This window comes from Colias eurytheme, chromosome 6 (assembly GCF_061535395.1).
Source record: "Colias eurytheme isolate Ceu_HAF_F1 chromosome 6, ilColEury1 Martin Lab GWU primary, whole genome shotgun sequence".
Lineage (NCBI taxonomy): Eukaryota > Metazoa > Arthropoda > Insecta > Lepidoptera > Pieridae > Colias > Colias eurytheme.
The window spans coordinates 4,710,894-4,730,690 of NC_142985.1; the positions used below are offsets into that span (position 1 = coordinate 4,710,894).

A 19,797-nucleotide genomic window follows, 5' to 3' on the forward strand; every position below is an offset into this window, starting at 1 on the left:
GTACTTACCTCTTTCCTAGCCCCGAGTATTGTTCATGTGCATTTGCGCATCGATATCACATATTCTCGTACATTCTGCCGTCTACGATCTGTTGATGGAAATTCTAGATTCCATCGATAGACCGTTGAGCATAATATCAGGAAGATATTTATTATTTATAAAACGAGTATGTGACTATGCAATCGAATTAGAATTTTCTGGTCCCCATAGTTATATTATGTACATTGGTCAAAACACGAAAGCTCTTACCTATAGGTATAATTGCTACTCATTTGTGCTTTAGAGCGAAAATGTACCGAAACCTGTGCCGAAACTTCATAATTAATGGCAAAGTTATATTACAGTGTTAAATAGAAAAATACTATTTTTAGTAGCATTCTTGTGAAAACCGAAAATATATTTAAAAATTTGAACAAACGATGTCTGTATAAAAATCAGCCAATTATGCAAAAATCCAGATAGCCGTGACTAATAAATATGAAATATAGCGCCATTATTAGTACCGACGACACTAAATTGTATATGATACAATGTTATATTTATATTTACATGTGGCATATGAAATAAATAACTATGTCGCGTGTCATTTTATATTTTTGCGTGTATTCGCAGTCGTGACGGTTGTTATTTGAGCCAGATTTCAGAGTGAGCTTTGTTTTACGTTGTTTTAATAATAATATGATTAGAATCTTAGAATCTTCTATCGGCTTAATCGGCAATCTCCGAAAATTATTTATCTACCGTTTCAAACCTTCGATATCGTAAAATAATATACTTACAAATAAAATCTTCAAATAAAAATTTTTCAAATTAAATTGTGGAATTACGAATTACTTTGTAATATTCCACAATTTTGTTACAAATCATTGTGATCTTTATTAATGATTGGGCACTTACTATACCTATTTATCTTCCATTTATGCGTTATTGTCCTCTGTCTATTCCTATTCCACTTATTGATGTATATAGAAATAGATACATTTTGCCTGTTCGATAGATTCCTATCCTATATTATTATTAAACTAGCTGTGCCCCGCGGTTTTACCCGCAGACCGCAGTGCTTCGCTCATGTTGGTCTTAGTGTGATTATATATTATCCTTCCTCGAAAAATGGGCTAACACCGAAATTTTATGAAATATTTTTAATTATTTACTAAGTAACAAGAAAAATTGAAATCTAATAGATATTTTCTTTGTTCTAGGTTCATTATATAGAAGTCGCTGGGTGGCTGAACGAAGTCATAGAGGTATGTTTAAAACAAAAGATTATCTACTGCTTACTCATTTCTCCATACATATAGATATTATAACTCAGATACAAACATCAATTTATTAATATTTATTATGTTTTTCTTATGGTCGAAGTAAAAAATATAGGTACCTATTGTAACAAATCATATTTTTCCTACATGATACATAAGTAACTGTGAGATCAAAAATAAATGAAAACGAATTGACAAAATTAGTTTCGTAATTCATTTTTCCTCAATTGTAGCTCTATGAAACACAAATTATTATAAATTCTATAAAATATACTGTAAATTATATTATTTTATCCATCAGAAAATAATACACTCAAGTATCAGAAATTCCACGAAGAAACATACACATTTACAATTTTTCGCATAACATTTACAATACTTATACATGTAAAAACCGATACTATTAAAAACGGAATAAGCTATAAACCTAATTTACAACTTAGTTTATCTATAAAATACCGTTTGACCCCATCTTAGCTTAGACCAGTAAGAAATATGACGAAACAATGGTAGTTGCGAAATAGTCACCAGTAAGACCTGGTGAAGTCGTGGGCGACCAATAATATAATCATCAATAAGTCCATATACGTATTTAGTTCTTACTGCGATCGTTATAAAGGTGAAAATACATAAATGAAGCAAATTATCTACAGACGACTTTTGTAGGAACAAATTCCTTGGCTTGTCTCCGCAAACATTGACAGTAACGTGCGTAAAACAGCCTCCAATGTTTAACTACTTTGACCCGTATGTTTGTTGGAATAGAGTTGATTAAGGTTAACATAACATTAACAATGCCCCCATTGCAAATTGTACCATGACGCGATCTTGCAATATTGCTCTACCTACCTTTATTATCCTGGAGATGAATTGGCCCACCATTAACAAATGATGCTGATGCATGTGCGGCAAATTAAAACAAATTGTCTGTCCGGGCATTCTTGATAATGTGCATTATAATCAATAATGAAGAAATGCGCTAGTTTATTGGAGGCATTCCTTTGTGGGCTGGAAATGCAGTATGCACCTAGATGCAGTTGAATAACCTTTGAAGACAACCGATTGAGTAGGCTGTCATAGATAATTATGATAGTTAGAGTACGATAACCAGTTGAAAAAACATACAAAAATAGGTAAATGGGCATCCCTTTTCATTCACGCCTTAACCCGTAATATTATTTGGGGTATTTAAATAATTTGATATTCCTTCACAATAATCGTTGTTCGAAAGATTTTATGTTAGTTATATTTTCTGTGTAGTTAATAACCTAAAATAATAATTTAAAGTAGGTAGGTATGCGTTATGCGCTATACTTGCACTCTTTCCATTGAAGCGATCAACGTAGCCATTTTTATTCCTCATTATTACTAACAGAGTTCACGGTATAGCACGGAAGTGTCGCCCGCCGTGAAATGGGGTCAAGTATGGGATTATAAAGTGTATTATAATATATCGGCTATCGTACTAGCGCCTGCAACGATATGCATATTTGCACGCACTCGAAACTTCTATGTCGATTGTATGCTAAATGAAGCTATACTTCACTCAACGTTGCATCGTATATTATTCGTAATATATTATTGAAGAGAACCTGGATATTTAATTTTATTACTTGTATAATTTCTGCATCATATTGCAGTATTTTTAAACTGTATATCAATAGAAAGTTATATAGATTTCTCAGTGTGCATAAAATGTAATTATTATTGGTAGAGCGAGTTGTAAACATGTTTAGTTTTATTGCTTCATGTATCGTATAAGTTTATCAGTTTCGACTTTCCTTTGGTTTTACGTTAAAAGTAAATTAATATAGTGTAGGATACTTAGGTACAAGAGAATAGCGCAGATGTACCTACTTTGGACATAGGAACTTCAGCGACTAATTAATGGTAGAACAAGTACCAAGAACAGTATAGTCGCGGATTAAATTACTCTAAACTTGATTTTGCATGAAACATCACACTAAGTACCTATATTAAATATTTTTTTGTTGTCCTTCAAACAACTCTTTTATTAGCCTATAAAGTAGTTACATGTAGTAATTTAGTAGAGGCATTTATCTTGAAATGGTAACCACAATTATTACTAGTTTGTCCTAGTTAAGTATATGTTTCATTAGATGAAAACCAATATAGTATAATTATATTTAATGATACACAAAATCAATGAATGCATGACTTTATTATGCTGCGTTGTATATTATAATAGCTTCGGAAGCTTGAAATTTCCCTTTGAGGTATAAATGTCAAATTTTATTGATGTAAGTTCCAACTAAACAATGTTTCAAATAGTAGGTAAAAAAATAATAATGGTACACTACACACTTATCAAAAAGTAATAAGTATATAAATTCTGTGAATATGTGCACCAATGCAATTTTGCAGTAGAGCAAATAAGTAAATACAAAAATATTAGGTTTTTTTGTACTATTAGAGCTTCTCTGTTTATATCAAAGTTTTATAAAAACATAGAAATAAATGTGTTACTTTGTTCTATACTTAAAATTTAAAAGTAATCAAAGACACGATATTATGTATTTTGTTGCTTTCAAAGATAATGCAGAAATTTTAAATAAGATTCACAAGCAAATGCACAATGCATAAATTCTTGCTGGTATGTCTGTATGCGTTATACAATTGTGCAAAATTTGCAATCGCTAGGCTTTCTAGTCGCCTAGAAAATGTATGTTTCTCAATATTCATAGACAGACAGTCTCTTAGAATTTAGAAACAAAAGATGGTGCTAGAAAATCTTATAGATACTTAGCTAACAAAATAATATTAACAATTTTTGTCACATACACATTTAAAAAGCGCTTTAAAATTATGGTCATTCGTTACATTTAGCACGTGACTTCGAAATAACATTCTACAGGGGATAATGTTTGATTCAATAATTAATACATGTAAATACATGCATGCCACATGCTCCTGAACAGATGGATATTACTATGCAAGCTGGTATCGACTACAAATCTTAAAGCGGACAATCTCACCTGCCTTTTTACTTCAGATATTATCAATGCATCAAGTATTTTGCAGCGAAAGTCCATATGAACTTTAGTGTTATTGGAACACGCAAACGCAATTAAAAACCGGTTATATTTGTTGCCACGTGTTTACTAATAGTTTAATACTTGTGTATCTATAATCTCATATATAGCTAAATAAATAAGTATAAAGACCTAAGAATACTGTAGACCGTTAAAGAGCTTTTTGCGGATTCAAGCTTTAATTTTACCGGGTCTTGTTCTGTTTCTCTGTACTTTTAAACAATGGCTCTTTCAGAGAAAATGCTTTTGTTTAATGTCATCGAATAGACTTAATATTCTTTAGAAATATTTTTAGGGTTCAATAATTTCGCAACGTTATAAAATAACAATAACTTTCTGATACTTTATGAAATTTGCATACCAATCGAAAGTTAGGATTAGGTACCCAGTAGTAACGTTATAAAGATATTCTGATAAAAATGTTAAGAGACACACCTTATCATCGTCTGAAAAGATAAAAGACCGAGAAAAAGATAAGATAAAAGATAGGTATATAATTATATGCAAATTCATGATTTTACAGCACTCTACATATACTCAGATGAAATACATTATGAGTAATATAAGCTACAGCTAAATATGTGGTACATTTTGTCCTTAACAGCAAGCGTCGGATATCTCGTAATGTAATGAGAAGTCGACAGATGGACAATGCGCAGATAAGATTACATTGTAAGAATGCGAACAGCTATAAAAGTATCATTTCTAAATTATATTGAACGGAGAGTAAATATTTTTGAGTAATTATTTTATATGAAATAAATATAGGGATTATTTCATACAGAACTTTAATGTAGGTATTTCCTAACAATATAATTAACAGTTATAATCATGCCTTATCTACATTCTTTGTTGATTGCTTCATACTGTTATTTGAATTACACCGGTGAGGAACAATACGTACATTGTTTCGTAAATGTTTCAGAAAAGTTAACCTGAGCTTATATAACTCGTAAACAATATTTTACATCGTCCAAAAGTCCTGTTAGAGCACGCATAAAGCGACGATATTGTTACAAGTTACAACCATTATACTAAAACTATACATTTTTCGTTTCAGAGTTCGCAACGACATGGGAGCAAGGTCCCGGGAGTTAATACTGCTCCTGGCAGTGTGCGCACTTGCTATCAGCGAGGCAGTCAATAAAACTACCAAAAAAGACGGAAAAGACAAGGACTCCGATAACTTCCTCGTGCAATATGAAGACTACGATGGCACCGATGACCAGGAAGTTCTGTTCAGTGAAGACCGACCGTGCCCCAGGGATTGCATATGCACTGTATCCCAAGGTTACAGAATAGCTAAGTGCAACCGATTGGAAGTTGGCACGCAAAAATTCGGCGATGATATTACAGACCTTGTCATTGAAAATTCTGACCCAGAAGTTCCCATTGAGCTTGGCGACTTCATATTCAAAAAGCTTGGTTTGCATCAAATTGCTACTGTTAAAATTGTTAACAGCACCATCGGTTCCGTAGGACCTAATGCTTTCCATGGCCTTCATGAACTTTACGCTGTCAACTTATCAAACAACAAACTTAAGGCTCTTCACCCTGAAACATTTGCGACCAATAAAAAACTGTTGTTGTTGACACTTTCAAACAACCCCCTCAAGTTCCCCGCCCCTGGCACTCAAGAATACTTTTTGAACGCTTCTTCAGTTCAAGAACTCGATATTTCTTACTGTAATATGCAATACATCACCGCAAACACAATCAAACATATGTCTGGTCTTATGTATCTTAATCTGGCTGGTAACAACTTATCAGACATGGAAGCAGATACTTTCAAAACTTTGTTAGATTTAGAAGAGCTAGATCTTAGTGACAATAACATCAAAACCCTTGCCAATGACATATTTTCAGAAAATACAGAGCTTGCAACGCTCCACATTCAACGAAACCCCATTGATTCGGTCTATGGCCTTCAAATTTCTGATTTATTAACTTTGAACGCTGGACAGACCAACATCAAATTTGTTGGACCATCAATGTTTAATGGAATGACCTACATTGCCAATCTAAACCTTAGCGGCAACAATATCGAAAAGATTCACAACCAAGCCTTCCACAAACTCGTCGAACTTAACTATTTGGACCTGTCTTACAATAATTTGGACTTTATTTCAAGTATCCTCATCAAGCAAAACATTGAATTGGATATTTTCAAAATATCAAACAACCCAAGGTTAAAACACTTACCAGTTGATGGTTTCCATTGCTCGGCAGAACAATTCAACATCTACTTATTTGAAGCTGCAAATTGCGGTCTTGAGGAAATATTTGATGATTCACTAAAAACTTTCACGGCTTTGTCGCAAATTAATCTTTCAGGTAACAATATCAAAACTATCAGTAATCAGGTATTCTCACGATCCCCTAAACTAGTAGAAATCAACCTTGCTTACAATCAACTCAACTCATTAGATGCCAAGGTATTCGAAAAGAACAAGGAACTCGGTAAATTAAATCTACAAGGCAATCCCTTGAAAGTTTTGTCTGCTGAAATATTTTCACACACTCCCATGCTCACCTGGTTAGATATGAGTCATGGAGAGTTAACATCGCTGTGGAAGTTAGAAAAGAACCACTCTGCCAATCTCCTTGGCAATTTGAGTTTCTTAAATGTTTCCCACAATCGGATTTCAGAGGTTAAACAGACCGAATTGGATAGCCTTGACAAGCTCCGTACTTTAGATCTAAGTAATAATTTACTGGTGTGCAGTCGCGAATTCGAAAACCTTATGACTTGGCTAAGCAACAAAAAGGTCTCACCCAACGCAAACTTGGCAAGCATTGCAAATCTAGCAAAGGACGCTAAAGAAGAGAGCGAAACATACAGCTGGGAATTCCTTACCCGTAAAACTTGTGGAGGTGCTATTGTCCATCCTATTGAACCTCTGCCTCCAGCAGAAGAAGAAATCTGGGAACGTATTGACAAAGATACTGTAGGAGACTTCGATTTGAAAGATACACTCGATGACGGTAAATTAGCCGACGACACTAAATTATCCGATAACAAAGTGGAAGCTGATGATGATAACATCGACACTGAAGACGATGGTGAGGACGAGGAAGATGACGGCGAAGACGAGGGTGATGATGATGATTCTAATGAAGAGTATGACGACGAAGATGAAAACGTAGATCTTAAAGTTAAACTCATTGAGAAACCAAAATCTAAATCATCCACCCCCGTACCAAGTACAGAATCATCACAAAAGAACAAAATGAAGATCGACATCAAGTTGCTTGAGGATGACAATTTATATGACGACTTGGAGCCCGAGGTGTACGTACAGGAATCGGTGCAAGAGTCTGATCATGGCCGCTACGAATACTTGTGGCCCATGTTAATCGCTATTTTGGGCGCATTATTGCTTCTCATAATCATCGCTAAGGTTGTGATGGTTGTGTGCACCAGAAGGAACAAACAAATCCGATACAACAGTGCCATAATCGCTGCCATGAGCCACCCGGGTCGCACAAAGAAGGACTGTGGCTTGGTCTATCAACAACTCTCAGAGGATTTGACAGGTCCCGCGACGCCAAAACTGAACCGCTACGCCCCATTGCACAACGTCACCGTAAATGCATCTAACGTTCAGTCTTATGAAAGTAGTCCATTCCATCACAGCAATATTGTGCCAGAGGCGGTGTGAGTCATCGGTACAAACTAATGTAACTACATTAATTACTGTGTTAACTCTTACATAAGCAGTAAGTGATAGAAATAAGCGCTAGTCACACACAATTTACATAATTATTAACTTAACTAAATTGAGCATTTCGATAGTGCCTTCAAACGATATTTTTCGAGAATTTTTGCTTAAAGTTTTAGTAAACTAGCGCTTCGTTATATCCTTAAGTAAAGTAACAAAATCGAAGTCAAATTCAACAAATTAATTTAAGATATACATAATTATATATTATACAAATTAGTTGTTAGGTTTATTTTATGTACTTAAAATTATTAAAAATTAAACACTAATTTCATGTTCTTTCATTTATTATAACTTCAAAACAATATAACCATTTTCCTTACAACTTATAATAACAAGTAAACATTAGCATCAGTATATAGTTAAAGAATCTTCTAAAAGTTTATGTAAGTCTTCTTCCGTTTGTGAAATTGGAGTTAGTTGTAACAATCGATGCTGAAAAAAAAGAAAAATATGAAAGTTATAGATATTATATGTAAAAATTGATCTACTAAAATAAAATAAACTTTGCTTTAATAAATTTCTATGTCTATATTGGAATCAACCTACACCTATTAATACTTTGCATAAAGTTACTCTGAGCAAAATTGATACATTAAACAGGAAACCACTTCGATATAATTTAAATCTCAGTTACCGCAATATCATAATTACACGACCAATTACTTGTTCTACTATAAATGGTTTAAAAGAATTAAACACCTGTGCCTACCAAATTATCTACAGTGCAATAAAATGTTGGTAGATTTGTTCTCCATAAATTAGTAATCACACGTATTACATATATATATGTGTGTGTGTGGGTGGGGTGTTTACAATATATAGAGATTCGTTTCAAACTTAATGGCGGTTCGGAAGTTAGGTGCAGGTGGCCGGTGGCGCACAGATCCCTTAACGTCCCGCTAATATCTAAAATTGTTTTCTGCTCATCGGGTGTTCCGAGCCGCCATTAAGTATAAATCGTACTATAATTATTGTGTAGGTAAATCAAATTACACATTTACTTCTTTGCTATAAATATACACACCTGTGGTAAAGCGCCTTTAACAAGCTTTGGGATATCCGCATCAGTATACCCCAGACTAGAAAGTCCATTGTCTATATTCATTTTTTCCATATAATTCAATATAGCATCAGCCAGTACTTTGCCAGCGTCTTCTTGCTTGCGATTCGCGATATCAAAACCCAGAAGATTAGCAGCTTCTAAATGCTTGTCGGGGTCGCTTTGAGCTGTGAAGCGGAACACTGCAGGGGCCGTCATTACTACTGATAATCCGTGTGGTATTATTGGGTCTTTTCTGAAAAATTATTGAGGAAAATGAATTACAGTGTTACACTTACATCAGATAAATATTTGGTGTCAAAAATTTCAATACTTCGAACTATTGATGCTGGTATTAGGGTCTTTACGGTGTGTAATACGACATTGTTTAACTTAATCACTAATATATTTTAAGTTCTTTGATGTTAGAAAGGCACAAAACAGCGAATAAGACATTGATTAAACTAAGATTTTATAGTTTAAAAGGCTGAACTGAACCGCAATAGCTTCAATCAAAGCTCATTAACAGATAAAAAAGAGCGTGTGTGGCGATGCACAAGTGTCAGAAGTGAAACTAAGAACATCGCAAGATTTAAAGATACCAAAATCATCGCCTTATTCCATGACGTGACGATATTGCCATGACGCGACCATGAAATTTTACTCTCAACACGCCTAAAAGAAGTTTCACTTCTATCACCAATTCACGCCCTATCACCAACACTAGGTACATATTCCTACAATTCCTTACCCATAATCATTCGGGACAAATTTCTTCACGTTGCCCGCGATAGGATAAGCGAGGCCGTGGCACAGATGCACGCCAGCATTGCCAATACCAACCCCCGCCATCGTGGCCGCTAGGTGCATGCTTGAACGAGCCTCTATATCATCCGCGTTGTTTACCGACCGCTCGAAGTATTTCGCTAGTGTCTGGAAAAAAAAGGATTAATATTCTATATTGTTTTGAATAAATATCTGCGTTGTTTACAGACCGCTGGCTGGAAGTATTTCGCTAGTGTCTGGAAAAAATATTATTAATATTCTAAATTGTTTTAAATAAATCTGAAAAAATACAGATTATTACTAGAAACTGGACGTAGGAAAAATTGCGGCAACACAGTTCTGCAATACATTAAATTGTTGATATATCAACATAAATTGAACATTTTCAATTCTATAAAAACTTAGAAGTGAATTAACGTACTTTTCTAGATAAGGATTTTTTCTAGTTTCTTACCCTATTTCAAGCTAGACCTGTACAAAATAATACTACCATTAATAGACTCCACATCTTAGTGATAACGTGCATTTTACTTATTAAAAATCAATACAGAGGATTGTATTATTAGGTTACATATTAGAACCATTTCTTAACAAACCTGCAAGCAAAATCTAGCCCAGACATCAGAAATAGGATTGCTTCCTTGATACACTGGTCTCAAAGCGGGATTTGTAGGCGCTGGTCCGCGCTCAGAATAAGGAATTGCCGTAAAACTTTCCAAAGCATGGCAAAATATATCAAAGCCGGAGTATATTGCAACGTTTTTTGGTACTGTTAAGGTGTGAAGAGGATCGATTAAGGCTAAGAGTGGTCTAAGCGCCGAATTTGCTATACCAGTTTTGGCATGAATTTCTTCATAATCAAATATGCTCATGCCTGTTGTTTCACTTCCTGTGCCACTGGTTGTGGGGACTGAAATAATATTTAGGTCTTGACTTGCTTTTTCCTTGTTTCAAGATTATTATGAATGACACATTGGCAAGATCAATTACAATATCTATAAGTTAAATAGCCCATTGAGCCCCAAGCGGCCCGATCGGTCGTCGTAGATTTTCTATTGTGTCTGTGGTTCCGGGGCCTGAGTTAATAGCAAAGCAGCAATGTAATGAAAATGTTTGTATTGAAATAATTCATCACATTCAAAGGCTAGTGACACCCAATATGGTTAAGAGTTAAGCCTGTGACTTAAAAACTATTGATGCAAATTGAGGTAGTGATACCTAAATATACATATATTGTAACAAATTGTAAAATCACTTACTTGCAATAAGAGGCTTCAAAGGAACAGTAACTTGCTTTCCTTTACCAACAGGCATATTGACATAGTCCAGAAACTCTGCGTCAGGGTCACATGAGTACAAATTAGCTGCTTTGCATGTGTCCATAACTGACCCACCTCCAACCGCTATGAAACTATCAAAGTCACCAGATTTGGCAAACTCTATGGCTTCTTTAAAACTGAAATTCAACATTTTATAAGATTCAGTTCAGTGATTTCTTTCAGTTACATATTGGTTTAATTTCTTTAAATAATTTTTTCTATAATTTATATTGACTCTGATGCAAAGTATCTGCTCATAGTCAATTGACTGATCGCAGATGATAATATTAAAAAAAAGACGTGTGGCACTCGGGGACTGCCGCGGTAAAGCTATTGCATGCTATGCCTTCAAGCCACACCTCCGCGCTCGTCGGAGTGGGGAGCGTGAGGTTTTTCGTTACTAAATTTCTGGATTCGGTCCCCGCGCTCAAGGCCCGCGATAGAAGCTATGCAATAGCTTAAAAATATATTAAATACTGTTGCGCCGTGGATATAATAGAGAACGATGAGGAAACGCAAGAAGATGGTGCAAACTATCGGTGCACTGTTAGATAAAGCGGACCGTGTGTATCGCTAGCCGATCGCTAATAAGCCGATACTCGAGGTATAAGTTTTGATGAATGATTCAATGTTATATTAATGCTGTTTGTCATTAGTAAATATAATAGCCTGAATTTAGAATAAGATTTTAGGTATGTACAAATTCAAATAACATGTTGCAAATTGAGAGCCTGTTGGTACGTCTTTAAATAAATAAAATGAATAATTTTGGTTTCCTTACTTTTTTATATATACTAGAGCAAGTAGATGTTTAGTGATCACCACCGCTCATAAATACTTGTAAAAGTAGTAGTGTTAGAGATCTTTGCATTTTAATAAATGCATTTGCGTTTAATTGATCTTTACCTTGTATCTGTTGGCTCCACTCTTACATTATCATATACTTTGTAATTAATTCCATTTTTAGTAAGTGAATCCAGTACAGCCTTAGTTGGACTCAATGATACCACATTGGGATCAGTCATAACACAAACATGTTTGGCACCCAGGTTGACTAGATCCATGCCAACCTCTTTTGTAACTCCTAGCCCATATCTTACAGTGGAGCATTTTATCTATAACAAATTTAACTTTAATAATTGTTTGCAAGTGTACTTATATAATTTTTAGATGTGTAATAGATAAATATCAAATTGTATTATTATTGCCTGTATGGAAAAGAATTTTAAATAGTAACATACTTCAAAAGCATAATCCTTTGTTGGTGTTGCATTAGTAACCTGGAAGTTTCCTCTATGGCTATGGGCAGGGCATTGGCATCTGAAGATGAACAATAATTAGAGTGAATATAAGCATCAAAATGCTATATCTAGTTTAAATTTATGCATTTTTAGTAATTGTGAAGCATTTGAATGACTTAACAGGAAAAAGAAATTAATATATTGGACATACACATCCATAAAGTTAATTGTATATTGGATGTCCACTATCTAATAAAAGCTAATTGCATATGCATAGTTTTATAAGCAACTATAATATAATGTAAAGACTAAAGATCACTGATCAATGACCATTAGGAGTAGTGAACATCATTATTGATGTGGACTTTGAATACTTAGCTAAATATTTACTTGCGGGTGTACTTACGCAGCAACATTTATCGTTCTTAGCAAATCAAACACACGTTTACGAGAAGACATAGTTATTCAGTATTCTTCACTGGAATAAATTACTTATAAGTTCTAAAATTGTCCTCCTTAACAGCCATATGCTGTTCGGAGGTATTTTTTATTTTATCAACGTCGTAACACGTAGAATAAATTAAAAATAAACATATTATCTTATCAAATGTCATATGTGAAGAAAATAATAATATCGCATTTTCAATCGCATAAACAATGAATTATTATTATTTACAAAGAAAACATGCCATGTAGCATTTTTTCCTATAGCTTTATAATCCTGATAAAATATTGTATGTATTTGATTTTGATTCCAATTTCAAATTTCAATGGACAATGCATAACTTTTTGTTTGTTTTCAATTTTCATTCTGTCATCTGTCTGACTTTTGAACATTGACATATTATGACAGTCAGCTGATAATTGTCAATTGTCCGTTCTTGAATTAAGGAACTACTACATGAAATATTTTTTTGTAGGGCAATTCCAAACTTTCGAATGTTTGCCACGAAAGAAGTCCTCTTGGTTGTATACAACTGCACTGTTGTTTAAAGAAGTTTTTAGAAGATTAAGAACATCATTACGTTTCATCAATTATTTTATTTCGTTTTCTTTATCGTAAATTATGAATTAATTCGATAAAATTAAAAAAGTATTCGTAAGATTGTCATAATTTCATGATTCAACTGAAAAGTCCATTTATGACTTCCAAATACGGCATAATAAAACAAAAAAAAAACTATTTCCAGCAGGTTAAAATGTTAATATAGACTATAGTAGATCTGAACCTAGGTCGACCTTCATCGGCGTGATACTAGAATGAGACCAATTTTATAATATGGGGCATCATAATTATTATATTATCATATAATATTTGAGCTGATACCTGCTTGAATTCCACTACCGTACCGCACGGCATGAGACCAAGTTTCACGCTCACCATTTGGACCTCTGGCGCTCTAGTACGGTGCGATTTACCCGCCACTTCATTCCGCGCACAACCAAATTGTGGAACAGCCTGCCTTCGGCGATATTCCCGAACGCCTATGACATCGAGGCATTTAAAAAGAAAATATACCTCCACCTTAAAAAGTCGGCAACACATCCTCGGACACGTCTGTAGATGCCTATGGGCTGTGGAATTGCTTACCATCAGGCGATCCACATGCTCGTTTGCCTTCTTTCATATAAAAAAAAAAATCTTTAATTTAATAGACTAAATAAGGACTAACCCTTTACAACCGGGAGCAAAAATTTTGTCAAAACCAGTTAAAATCTTATTCTGTCCTTTCCTTATGATCCTTATAATGTAAGAAAAATATTTTAAAAAATCCTGTTCATGCTGGTCTCCAGCAATCAGACCCTCACGATCGTGAGTCTCAGGAATAATTTGTAAGTCGCATGATCGTGAGTGTTTGTTCTCATCGATATATTTACATTTATTTATAGATTAATAAAAGAAAATTTCATACTTAAAGTTAAATATATTTATTTTAATAAAAAACACAAATTCAACATTCTTTTATAATTTTTAATCAGTCTTCAAGACTCAATAACGATGAAATCAAACTTAATGGTAAATATTAACTTCCAAGAGATCAAAGTGTGTAATTGTAAATTGTAATGTCAAGTACAATAGGATTTATAACAATAATCAGCCTTAATAGATACTAATAAAGATAAAGACTACATATTTTTAACATGATAGGACATAAAACAATTTTTGTCACGAGACAAACATAAATAGGTACCCATCACATTTGGCACATTTAATTTTAGAGCGACTTCCACAAACTTCCATTCGACAGCATCTGGGTGCTTTAATGCCATCAAAGACAGGATAGTGTTCATATCCGTCATACCTCTGCTTCTGATGGAACATTAGCTGGTCTGAATATTTTATAATGTCGACGAGGAACTGATGGTAAATCATCCTCATTTTCTTCTCTACGAAGACGATCTGGTATGCAGGATAAGCTATCAGCAACATTCAAACGAAAATCAAGCAGAGCCAGTGATTTTTTTCTAGGTAACTTATTGGCTAAACAATCGTTTCGGTAAAGCCTCCAAGAGTTGACCAGCGCAAGATCCAAGAAGTGTATGAGAACTTTCGACGTTGTACCTTCCATAGCGAATTACCTGTAGGTATCTTTAACAGCCGGAGTATCAGAATCAATAACATGGAGTGCATTACGAAGGACAAGGAACCTGTCTCGTGACATAAGACGAGATACCAGCTCTAACTTAGTACCAGCTCTCCAATACATCGGCAGTCGAGGAAAGGAAATGCAGCCCATGATGATATGTGCTGCAAATAATTAAGCGATCTCTGCACTTGTACATTTGAGTTCACGGCCTGTAGTGCGTAGGAAATATACGTTTGTGCAACGCGATACCTCTTCTAGAAACTCAGTGTTAAAATAGTCATTAAAATAATCAATTGGACGCCTTGCCGGCTTTATTTGCAGAGCAGGATAGTCGTGCGCTTTCTCTGCGAATGTAGTTTGCTTCCATACTCTCTTTCTCGTTGCCCTAGGTGCTGATGCTGAAACTCTTCCTCGAACAGCTTCCAGAACAACTTCTGATAAGCTGGATCTATCATGTGTAGCAGAAGTTGAATTGCCTTGGCGTGATCTTCTAGATGCCCGAACAGTGTTTCTTGGTGTCGGCGGGATTTGTATCTCAATCAACGGAGAAAGTTGTGGCACTACTGGAGTAGATGACGTCGAAGGAGCCATAAAGGAACTCTCAGGGACAACTTCATCGACCTGCTCCCCTTCAAAGTGATTTTCATCATTAGTTTGCCTAAATAAGACATCTTGATCGAATAATTCCAGGTCGTCTTTGTCAAAATCTTCTAGCTCTGAATTATTTCCATCATTTAATAGGTCTGCTATCATGTCATCAGTAAGCTTAAGCCCTAAAATAAAAAATAAAACCATGTTTAGGAAGCATAATACTCAAAACCAACTTAAAAATGCACCACAACAAAACAAATTAATTGTACGTACTACGACCGGTATCACACGACCGTGAGTGTTTAAATTTCGAAGAAGATTCTAATAAAACTATCGATGTAAAGTACAAAAAACACTTGATATACTTTAAAGCAACGCATAAACATACGATACACATAGAAAGTTGTTTAAATATCTGTTTAAATTACGTAAATATTAGGTACTTACGCGAGCGGGAATCGTTGTCGAAGAACGCAGCCATCCTTCCTGCGGCCTCTGGGCTTCTGACTAGTTATGACTTGTGTCTACACTAATAAACCAGTTTTTCGCGAGTTCTCAGATAGACTCACTAACGATCGGCACAGGTTGCGTTCGCAAAAGTTGATTTGATTTTGGTCCAGATTTTTTTAAAGTCAAGACTCACGATCTTATCAGACCGGTTGTAAAGGGCTTTTATTAAAAAATTGTTCTCATTCTATTATCTCGCCGGTGAAGGTCAACTTAGGTTTGGAACTTAGACCATCAAGATAGAGAATTAATCATTCGTCCCACTGTTCAAACCCCAATGTTAAATATTATGCACTTTAGTTCAAAAATACATCACCATGAACGATTGTTAAATTCTAGATTTTTTTTATTGACAATAGGGAATCGGCTTGACCACAAAAAAAATGTGGATGGCACGCGCTTTAGAGTAGCATCAATAAGAAATTAATATAAAATAGACAAATTTTAATATTTTTGAGGAAGTTTTTGAATAAATAAAACAAGGTGTGGACATCGAAATGATGTATTCATAAATTCATACAGATATTCTCATTCAGGTAATACACAATAGAAAAAAAAAAACTATTTAGACTACAACTCCATTAAATATACTACAATTTAAGATTAAAACATCTTATTCACTATAGCATCATTTGGTTACACTTTTAATAAGTAACATACTGACGGGCTAAAATGGCATTAAAATATTTCATCACAATAAAGTTTTATATACTACTTTGTAAAATAAATATAATTTACATAGTTAAAACTTTACAGTAAAATACAATCGATTAAAAATTTCAAAATAAGATTAAATAATAACGAACACAATAAACATTTATAATAAATTAGGATATATAAAATACACACCAAATCATTTTTGGCTAGGACCTTTAATACAAAGAATAGAAAACATTAGCGATAAATAGGCTATTTTGCGTAGGTTTTACAAAGAATAGAAAACATTAGCGAATAAAAGGCTATTTTGCGTAGGTTTTCTATCTTCTCGATAACCAGCCTAAAGATAAAAGATTTTTTATTTACAAGTAGTCACTAAAACACTTAAAAGTAATAATAATTACGATATTTGCAAAATATTTGTGTATCAGACATTAACATAATGGTGAAAGCAATTATTTCATTTACATTATAACCAATAATACTAAATTATGGCAACGCGCTTTTAACATAGGTAACTTTAAATGGATAAGCTGGTAATACTTACAGCTATAAAGAGCTAAAAGTAGAAGGAAGCTAATAAATTACATGGGAATGTGTTATAAGAAATAGTAATAGTTATAAAATTGTTATTTGATTTACGGTTTGGTTTTTTACATACGCATTTGATGTTATAACGCACGTATGACTTTAAATTATTTCGATATGAAAAATTCGAACCAAAATGAAACAAAATCGAGAAGTTTCTATGCAAGATTGATCTCACATACATACACTGCTATATCGTGATAGGAAATACGTAAAAAGTAATCTTGTACGAAATTATACGGTTATTGAAAACTACCGCAATAAATTTAGTATTTTATATAATTTCAAATCCTTGGAACAGCTGAAGTGATAAAATTTTACATTCATAACAATTATTATCAAAGACATTTTTTTGAGAAATCGTAAACCTCGTTTCTTTATTATTTATTATAATTTTGATTATATTTCTTACAATCTCTTAACCGGGGACTGAAATGATAGTTTTTAATAAATATCGTGGTCGTATTGGTAAATAATTATATTGAATTAAAATTATGACAAGATTTATGACTTCTCATTAAAATAGAAATTCTATAGACAACATGTAGCAACAATCTATCAACTACGAGAACAACTACAACAAACGATCACTGGTCCAATAGATTGACGACAATATACAAATCTTTCGCTTATATTCACACATCAATTCCACCCAATAAATAATAGAAACATTTCGTTTTTCATATGAGCTGCAAATGCAAGATATAATTTCAACATGCGTATGTAAAACGAAACGTTTCTTAAAGAAACTGAGCATAATAAAATAACTTAATTATTTTAAGGGCCGCAATATATACACAATTTTTAAAAACGTAAAGACATAGATGGTATTTTAATAGATGATTTAGAACCGAGAAATATTGAATTTTATCGTTTTACACAACGATAATTATTTAACGTAAAAATCTTTGTCGCCACGACGGTTGAGCTTCTAGAACATTCCAGAACGAACGAACAGAGAATTCATTATGCTAGTTCGAAATTCAAATAAACCCGCGAAGGGACGGAGTTCTATTGGCACATCACAATATTGGTGTTATAAATTCGTAGCAGTAGTAAGCTCCCACGCGTATCGACTTTTCAACAGTATGCAATGTCTCAACGATAACTTTTACAACATTTACCTATATAGATGGTAAAAAGTACAAAATCAAAATGTCATATAAAAACAACAATTGTGCTGATTTATCACAACAGTTTATTTTGAGGCCTGATTTTTATCCTTTGTTAAATGTACATAATAGTATACGTTATATCCAATTGGAAATAACCAAAATTATTTAACGTATTTGCGTTATTCATTGTGCTTTTTGCATGTACCAAATGTTTGGTAAACAACTGTAAAAGTATGTATATGTTAAATGGAATATTCATCTGTATTGACTCATTTCTCAATGTGCATAATTGTGTATTGAATACAAAATACTAGTGTAAATAAGCTCATAGCCTTTAAATAAAAGCCGAAAGCTTTAGGCCAACTTGATCATAATTTGTAGTAACGCCCTTGAATATAAATATTAAATATCATATTTTTGAAAAAAGATTCGAATTTATAAATTTTAATCTTTGAGCTATAATATCACGAAATCACATCTATCACTTCAAAACTTGGCAATTCAAATATCTCTAATATCTACAACCTAATAGAGATTGGTACAAATGTACCTGATTCTTGAATTTTAACTTGCAGCAAATATTGGCAAAAAAACCGAGTGTGTGTAATTGCATTTTTTATTTGTTGATAATTTTGAAAATAACAAGTGCTTGTTAAATTAAATACAAAAACGATTTCATTTCCTGCAAGTTAAATTGCATATAATTTTAATGAGCTATTTATCAAACACGACTATTGATCAGAACTTCTATTGCTGTTTCACTCTCACTTATCTGGCAGGTGTGCGCGAAAGAGACAAGAGTAACCTATAGAACCCAAGTCTCTCTGTAGAGATATACAGAGAATTGGCAAGTATATCTATCTCGCTCATACTAAAGGTACTTAAACCTAATACGGAGTCGGTATGGCATCATCTATCCCACATTTATTCCCTTGGTAAGTTAAGCTTAAACTATGAATTCCGTATTCACAGTTAAACCTTTCCATAACATATTAAACACATATCCATCACACTGTCTGGAATTGACAGTACAAATGTCCCGCTTGCGGTCAGCACAAATGCAACGGCGGAGTCGACTGCTGTATAGCCGTCTCGCTCGCTCTAATCCGGCAGCATGTGCACGAAAGAGACGGGGAACATGCCCCGTCGGCCTGTTCCCTCGACTTGTCCCTCCATCCAGTTATCGTCTTCTGTACGCTCGTTGATAACTACTATCACTTCACCCTCGCGGAATGATAATTCGTCTTCATTGTCCGCAGAGCAGTCGTATAGCGCTCTGCAGCGACGCATGCCGCCCATCTGAAATAGAATAATTTTATTATTAAC

The 19,797-nt window shown here is 33.9% G+C and overlaps 4 protein-coding genes across 5 annotated transcripts in view; 1 reads left to right on the top strand and 3 right to left on the bottom strand.

Moving 5' to 3' along the window:
- The first annotated feature begins 1,115 nt into the window (after nt 1-1,115).
- On the top strand, nt 1,116-8,306 carry Gp150 (leucine-rich repeat domain-containing glycoprotein 150). The gene is made up of 2 exons (XM_090102625.1): nt 1,116-1,247; nt 5,376-8,306. The coding sequence occupies exon 2, from the start codon at nt 5,389-5,391 to the stop codon at nt 7,975-7,977; it is 2,589 nt and encodes an 862-aa protein (XP_089958751.1). The 5' UTR covers nt 1,116-1,247; nt 5,376-5,388; the 3' UTR covers nt 7,978-8,306.
- A 36-nt stretch (nt 8,307-8,342) lies between these two features.
- Nucleotides 8,343-13,068, bottom strand: T3dh (Type III alcohol dehydrogenase). Its single transcript, XM_090102626.1, has 8 exons — nt 12,832-13,068; nt 12,426-12,504; nt 12,091-12,299; nt 11,125-11,321; nt 10,462-10,775; nt 9,831-10,012; nt 9,065-9,335; nt 8,343-8,472 (listed from the first exon to the last, which is right to left on the bottom strand). Exons 1-8 carry the CDS (start codon nt 12,882-12,884, stop codon nt 8,389-8,391), a joined length of 1,389 nt encoding a protein of 462 aa, XP_089958752.1. The 5' UTR covers nt 12,885-13,068; the 3' UTR covers nt 8,343-8,388.
- Nucleotides 13,069-15,029: 1,961 nt separating this feature from the next.
- On the bottom strand, nt 15,030-16,127 carry LOC149907606 (uncharacterized). The gene is made up of 2 exons (XM_090103463.1): nt 16,052-16,127; nt 15,030-15,786 (listed from the first exon to the last, which is right to left on the bottom strand). Exons 1-2 carry the CDS (start codon nt 16,083-16,085, stop codon nt 15,185-15,187), a joined length of 636 nt encoding a protein of 211 aa, XP_089959589.1. The 5' UTR covers nt 16,086-16,127; the 3' UTR covers nt 15,030-15,184.
- A 3,096-nt stretch (nt 16,128-19,223) lies between these two features.
- Nucleotides 19,224-19,797, bottom strand: part of Asap (ArfGAP domain of ASAP) — a 45,475-nt gene continuing 44,901 nt past the window's right edge. For both annotated transcript variants that reach the window (XM_090102628.1, XM_090102627.1), the window contains exon 17: nt 19,224-19,770. In XM_090102628.1, the coding sequence (XP_089958754.1) occupies nt 19,573-19,770 (198 nt within the window). In that variant the 3' untranslated portion in view covers nt 19,224-19,572. The remainder of the gene's footprint in view (nt 19,771-19,797) is intronic.